The sequence below is a fragment of the Schistosoma haematobium genome, chromosome 4 (genome assembly GCF_000699445.3).
Source record: "Schistosoma haematobium chromosome 4, whole genome shotgun sequence".
Lineage (NCBI taxonomy): Eukaryota > Metazoa > Platyhelminthes > Trematoda > Strigeidida > Schistosomatidae > Schistosoma > Schistosoma haematobium.
Window position 1 is genome coordinate 10,005,049 of NC_067199.1, and position 7,795 is coordinate 10,012,843.

Genomic DNA, 7,795 nt, shown 5'->3' on the forward strand with positions numbered 1-7,795 from the left:
TTAGAGAGCAGTGAATTACCGATCGGATCAATGATGCCTAAAACTCGTACGAGCAGTCTAGAGTATTTATCGGTTCTGCTTCCCACCTAGCCTAGCCTGTTAAGTCCAGAACACTAGTCTCAGCCTCTGCAATATGAATCATTTATTTCAAACATACTGGGTTTATATACCAATCACACACATCCCATCGTACCATAAAATAGGAAACAACATTTGTACAAGATTTAGCCGAATGTGGCTGTGAATGAGGGAGGTAGTAATTAATAGACAGACCATACTTCAAGAATAGTAAATCGTATAATAATAGTTCATAGGTCAAAATAAGGCTCATAATGAGAGGGACATGAATATGAATAGTTTAGTTATTTAACAATTTTACGATAAAAATGTACGCATAGTATTGGCTCATAAATGGATCCCCAAAGTTACCATTCATTATGCTTATCCGAACATAACGTTTATCATTGATTATATCCTTGAATAACTTTAGACTAGATTGTTGATTGAAATGTTGATATTAGTTCACTTGAAATTTCTACATTTAAACTTTGAATCATTAAAATGGAAAAATTATTCTAGAATCATGTATTTTCATTTTAATATTCTACTAAAGTATACCAAGATATTTTCCTATAATTATTACAAGAAATATCCCATAAATTCAGAGTTGAAGAGGGTAGGGTATTAAAAGAAAAAAAAGATAAACCACCGAAAACATTTTCTCCGTTAGTTTTTATGTGGTACAAAAAAGTAATGATAAACGTCAGGAAATGTTTTTTCTCGTTTATTTATCAGTTTCCTCATTCTTTTACTCCCCAACCACCTTCATCGTTGTTTCATTTCATGTTAATCTATGGTTGCTTTATTGTATATATTCCTTCATGTTTTTATTCTCGAAAAGTTCCATTTCATTTTCTTTGTGTTTCTCTCTGTCCCTCTCTCACACACACACTATTTTTGTTCGTATAAACAAACAACTATGTAATTTATTCAAAATGTTCCTTTTGTACAGTTGAAATAAAACATAAGATCACGAAAAAAGATAATAATGACAATCGAAACTGATGTATTGAATCGAATCTATAGAAAAAACATGCTTGTATTAGAATGGATGAACAATTCCTCCCAAAGTCAAATTTATTCTTCTTTTATTATTTAATACATAATAGATTGATGTTTACGACCCAAAACGATCAGTTTCTTATTGTCATATGTGTATTTTGTACGGATTGCCTCAATTTGCAAGTATTATAAGGAGAAATGGATGGTGACTAGTAGTGGAGTTTAGGACGCGTGTTTTGTCCTTTTCGGGACTCTTCAGTTGGATGTGCCTACATCGTAGAGCTGATGTTCACTCCGTGACTTGAAGCCAACACTGCTCGCTTCAAACACCATCGCGTTATCTATATCAACTCTGGGATACAGAGGTATCCAACCGAAGAGTTCCGAATAGGACGTCCTTGATTTCACTACTAGCCATCATCCATCTTTGCCATTTTCTATTTAGTTTGAAAATAATGTATAATATTTAGAAAAATAAAAGAATAACCTATTTGAAACTATCTAGACTGATGTAATCTACACTAAATCAATAGTCATCAGATTATTATGTTGTTAGCGGGACATAGACTGGATTAAAGCATGCTCAATGCACGATTGCTTTGGTGCACGCTGATTGGCTAATTCTTATCCAATCAGTTCTAGTCGATAGTTGGAGAATACTCTAGAATCTTCTCATGTAAAAACTATAAATATACTAACATTTTCCTTACTTACATGCTTCTTACTTCCATCTAACCTTGTTATTTGGAGTACAATCTCTTTCCTTTTCAACCGTGTTCTGATTTGGGGACTTGTTGAGTGAATCGGTGTCCGAGAATACTAAGCAATAGGAATAGCTGGGTCATAACCGTAAGAAGGAGATTATAACATATGTATATAATAAATGAATCTATTACAGAAAAAATGAAATAGTTGACTTAGATCAAGAAGAAACAAATCTGTAGAGTAATGTATGTGATATTTAAATGTTGGTGAAGTCTTTCAGTGATATATTTTACTTTTAAGTTCTTAGACAACATGGTGTTTGGAGTTGAAATTAAGTAACATATATTTGATTATTTTTTTGCATACATCATCATCTTTACAGGCTATTGAGTTTACTTTTATCTTAATGATTGTCTCATAGATTGAGTATCATCAATTGATCTTTCTAACTCCATGGTGTAGACCATGATTTTATGAATGTTACGAATGTTAAGCATTAGTTGCTATCACGTAGGATATTTATTACTTTTTAAAACAATCTACAAATAATTGTTGAATCATTTCAATCAGATGGTTAAAACATTGAAATCAAAAAAATTCTTTTCATTGTATCAACTGTAGTGCTTAAGATGGACTAGATTTATACTGATATCTTATAGAAGAATTTATAGTTGACTGAAATCTATTACATTCAGATCTTCAATAGAAAATACAAAGCTAGAAATATAGAAGAAAGTTTACTTTGAAGGTTAATATATATAGAATTTATCGGATGATTGCTTACTTTCGGTTAAGCAGTCACCGTGAAACATGAAAAGTTCTTGTTCAGTCTTCGGTGAAGTCGTCAATTTGCACTTCTGAAGAATGCCACATAAAGGCAAAACAACTATTCAACTCTTCTTGGTTATCAGTGGTTGTTTAGATAAAATCTCTTCATGACGTTAGCCAGAGAATTTACTTAGTTATCTGAGTGATAATTTCTTAGACTAAATTTGTCAGTGATATTATCTCAATGCATTTTAAAGAAGTCTATATTTCATCAAGATTTTGATAGCTAGTGATGACCAATAAAAATATCTACCACTATCGAGAATTTCATTAGTATTGGGATTTGTAGAGATTGTAGTAATTTAGCGATTAAAAATCCTCATACTGATAATTATCATGTGCTCACTAGTAATTAGCTTCAAGATGAATTTCCTGGAGTTCTAGTGAGAAGCCATGACTAGTGAAGACCAGTCCATTCCGAGTAGATAAAGTTATCAACTTCAGATAATAGATGAAGGGTTGCGCAAAATCATGGATCAGCTGAAGTTAGACATCGACACCATTGGATGTCCACTCAATGGTCTAGAGGTTGTGTTCGAGCGCGAGACCGAATGTCCTGTGTCCGAGACCTCCGTATGAGATTGTGGATATGCACTGATGAGGACTCCCATACTATAACGAAATAGCCATCCAGTGCTTTCAGTTTTTCAATAGTGGTCTACCTTAGATCAACTTGTGAGTTCAACCATTTACAATTTATTTAAACTATCACTTCAAAGTCATATTTTCCAGAGAAATTAACAAATCGAGAAATTTCAGTTTAACTGATTGATTTGATCAAAACAGTCACATCAAAAATCTTTATGAATATATACCTGATCGAAGTTAAATAATATGTAAGGATTGTTGTCAAGTGGACACTATAGATTGAGATTTAGCTCGAGGGGGGAGAAAGGGTACATTTCGTTTCGATTATTATTATTATTATTATTATTATTATTATTGTACATAAAATAACTAAGTTTTGTAACATTTCATCAATATAAAATGTATCATTTAAAACCCGCCATCATGTAATAAATATTTTATAAAACAAATTACAAATCACTATTCTAAAATTCAATGAAAGATCCATATATCATGCAAAATATATTTCATAAAGTATATAGAAAATGATTATAAATTCAGTCATGTAATTATGTTTCTTTTTGCTCTATTTGTTTGATCTATTTTTGTTTTTATTTTATGTGATTATCTAGATACAACTTCATGTTAAATTAATGAATAGGATTATTTATTAAGTTATACACAATGTCACACTGTATCATTGAATAGGTGTGAAAATTTATATAAATTGATGATATTTATAGTTTCAAATAATTGCTCTAAACTTTCATTATTTTCATAAAGTTGATAAACATATCTATGAGATTTTAATAGTTGAAATTATGAATCAATTGAAGCTAGACCAACATGGAAAATTTGAAAACATTGGACGGCCGTTTCTTCCAAGTACGGGATTCCTCAGCAGTGAGCATACACGACCCCGCCTCCCGCAGGATTCGAACTCAGGACCCATCAGTATCACACCTAAGCGCTTAACCAACTAGATCACTGAGTCGGTCAGCATCCAACGGTGTCAACGATGTCTAACTTCAACTAATCTACAAAATTGAACAACACATCCACCATTGTCTTCAATCAGTTACTATCTCACAACAGATCCAGTTGAACTCCACTAGTCACTGCTTCTCACTAGAACTCTATGAAATACCTCTTGAAGCCAGTCACTAATGAGCATATGTTGATTAATATCAGAGGGGGTATTTTGTGGATATTATAGTAATTTTAATAGTTGAGATCATGAGTCAATTGAAGTTAGACCAACATGGAAAACATCGAAGCACTGGACGGCTGTTTAGCCGTAGTATGAGACTCCTCAACAGTGCTCATTCACGATCCCGCCCCCCGCGAGATTCGAAACTAGAACATATCAGTCTCACGCGCGAATGCCTAACCATATATTTGAGACTTGATATTAATCTCCTTTTAATTTAATTATAAAGATAATATGTTTTGATAGATACTAATGAAAGATTATCGACTTAGCTTTTGTGTTGAAAATTACACTGAAGATAACAACACATTATCATTCGGTAGTTATTGTTATAATAATTTAAATTTACCACCAATAAAATGTAGCTGTTTACTTCAATTATAATTCATGGTTAAGTAATAATTATCTTTCTAAACAACTAGAAAGTGATCTATACGTTGATTGAATAATTTCTTATTATTGACACTGTACATTCTATTCGATATTAAACAATGAAAGAGTCCCATAGTATTGTTGAGGAAAACATATAAGTGATTTAAATGGAAAAAATATTTAATTTATTACAATACCATTTGCTGAGGCTGTAAAATTGTATTTATAGTAATTTAATAGCTAAAGTAAGTAGTATGTTAATAGTTAATAAAATCTGGAACAGTTATTCTTGTGATGCGATTTCGTGGATTAGTTAAAGTTAGACATCTTTAGACACTGTTGGATGCTGGCCGACTGAGTGGTCTAGTGGTTAAGCGCTCTCACGCGAAACTGGTGGGTCCTGTGTTCGAATCCTGCGGAGGACGGGATTGTGGATGTGCACTGCTGAGGAGTCCCGTACTAGGAAGGAACGGCCGTTCAATGCTTTCAGGTTTTCCATGTTTGTCTAGCTTCAATTGACTCATGATTTCAACTATTGAAATTACCAAAATCTCCACAAGACCCCTTCTGATAGTTATTTTTGTGTCAATCATCGATAGTTATTAGCAATTGAATTGAATCTTAAATGGTTTTGAAATTTCCAATAAAGTTTATCTTGACTAATTATAAGATTAAAATGGCGGTTAGTCACGTCACGAATAGTCTAATGATGACAATTATGTGTACGGCATCGATGATGAGTTAGCATCAGATCTGTCACACATGTAAACACGTCTTTCTGATAAAGCTCCATTTTAGTAAAGATCTATGTTAACGGCTTCTTGTTGATTATGTCAAATCGTCGAAAATTTGAAAACTGGAAATAAATAGTTAAAACTATCTTATTCATTCCTTGAATAGTTTCCAGCATTTTGAAATTATTCTAAGTTTATTGTCTTTGACGACTATTTTTAATTACATTCTCTTTGAAATACAATCACATATTATTTATGATAGACAATGCTTTACAGTTTAACGTTACAATCGATTAGTTTAAGCCTCTCTTGATTATTTTATTCCATGACTCATGTAAAAGTCAAGGACTGTAATAAAGTAAAAATGAATATTTTGATATTAATAGTAGAATCGTCAGATGACCAGGGGAAAACTACATTCTTATGTTAATCATCTAATTTTGTTGATAAACTGTCAGTATGTGGCCACGAAAACATCGTTCGATATCCTATTTTTGTCATAGAACACCTAGCTTAGGATGACTTTGTGAAACATGTTCACTTACTATTTCCGCACTAACCTTATTCCTTTGAATCCATCATGAGCAATAAATGTATGAGACTAAGAACATATATATATAGGTGGATTGAGAAATGGACTATATATGAAATTGGGCAACCTTTTAGCCTTTGAATGATAGTGTAAGATATTGAGAAAACAAATTACTCAGTGAATTAATCAGGAAAATAACTAATGAGACGGTTTTTAGGGAGTATTTTTACATGAATATCTGCTCCATATTGTTCAAGTCAACGTGGATTTTAGTGTTTTTAATCCTTCTCGGCTGAGTCCGGAAGAATAATTACTGGAAAAAACAAGAGACTATATTAAGCTAGTGTTTCATTCTAACCGAAGATTTTTCATCAATGTGCTCGCTCAATCAGTTTATTTCCTTTCAGTACTAATAATTCATAATACAATTCAATATCGTTACTTGGTTTGCCAATATTTATTCAACTTTCGGTGTTTTGTTTAATTGTTTGAATATTTTTTTTGTTTTCTTCTACAAAGGTATTCTTAGAATCTGAAACTACTGAGCAAGCATTATGGGTGAATATAGGCCGTCTAACAGGGATACGTTCCAGTCATGATGAGTTATTAGCAAGAATTGCATTACACCGTGGTGCATTTTATAGTGAAACACTGGCTAAACGACAATTGCAACCATCTTGACATTTTGAATTTAATAATTTAAATGTTGTTTGAAATAGATTCTACATATGTAATATTTTTACAAGTTTTAAATGTTGATCATTACCAAATGAAAAAGGGAGTGTCGAATGATTTAAAAATATAAGAGTGACTGTCACTTCTCGGCTACCCACATCGTGAAAGAATATTTCTTCTCGAGGGACCAGTAAAGGTAGATGGGTCAAGGGTAGTCATACCAACCTGAGAACATGAACACAGAGCCCGAGGAAGAACTGCTGGACGTTGACTATATACAACCCGTTCGCAAGCAGTTCTTGGTGCGTCAGTTCCGTACTTTTAAGGCTTTACCCTGGGCAATGGAAATCAGTGGAATAAGGCGACGTGTGTCACTTTTCGAGACGACCGTTTCTAACTCTCTCTTTCCATTGTCGTAAGCCAGCATTGATTCATATCTCGACCTTGGATAGTCAGGTTGTTGTGAGTGACCGAATAGTTCAATAAGTTAAGGTCACCATACAAACATTTTTACTTGGATCATTCTAGTATTATGTATACATAAGTATGAGTTATGCACATATATATACAGACTTTGGCATAAATAATCTAGTTTTCTCAGTTTTACATATCTTGTTGGATCAAGAGTCGCAAAATGTGTGAACTTGTAACAGAATCAAGTTGAAGATTTTAAAGGGTTGAAAGTTGAGAAGATAAATATGTACTTGGTAATTCATTTAAATAATAATCAACCGAGGTGTATAGTTAGTATAAGGAATTCATAACTTACAAATTTGAGACAGACTGTAAGTTGAATTGGAATAGGATCTAGGTTTTCTGAAATCACTTCTAATTTTCTACTACTTATAAAAAGAAACGTTATCATGAATAATAATTCTGATATCTCAACCTGGTTAACCTCGCTAGGCCTAACATAAATGAATTATTGTCGTACAGGAATACACTAATTAGATTATTTGACGGTAACATGTTTCGTTTTTATGTTTGCCGATTGGGGTTCATATCATGAGTTAAAATCTCCTGATCTGCCTAAATCTGAATTGTTCAAGGAACATGACCAAACGGGTTCTAGTTCTCATCCGTACAAATCTATTACAAGACGTATTTATA

The 7,795-nt window shown here is 32.7% G+C and overlaps 1 protein-coding gene across 1 annotated transcript in view; it reads left to right on the forward strand.

Annotated features, from left to right (window-relative positions):
- TRPM2_4 (Transient receptor putative cation channel sub M member 2) overlaps positions 1-6,691 on the forward strand; it is a gene marked incomplete at both ends in the record, with an annotated part of 94,522 nt that extends 87,831 nt beyond the window's left edge. Inside the window, one exon of the mRNA XM_051219310.1 lies at positions 6,530-6,691. Within this exon, the coding sequence (XP_051066139.1) occupies positions 6,530-6,691 (162 nt within the window). The remainder of the gene's footprint in view (positions 1-6,529) is intronic.
- Between the last annotated feature and the right edge of the window lie 1,104 nt (positions 6,692-7,795).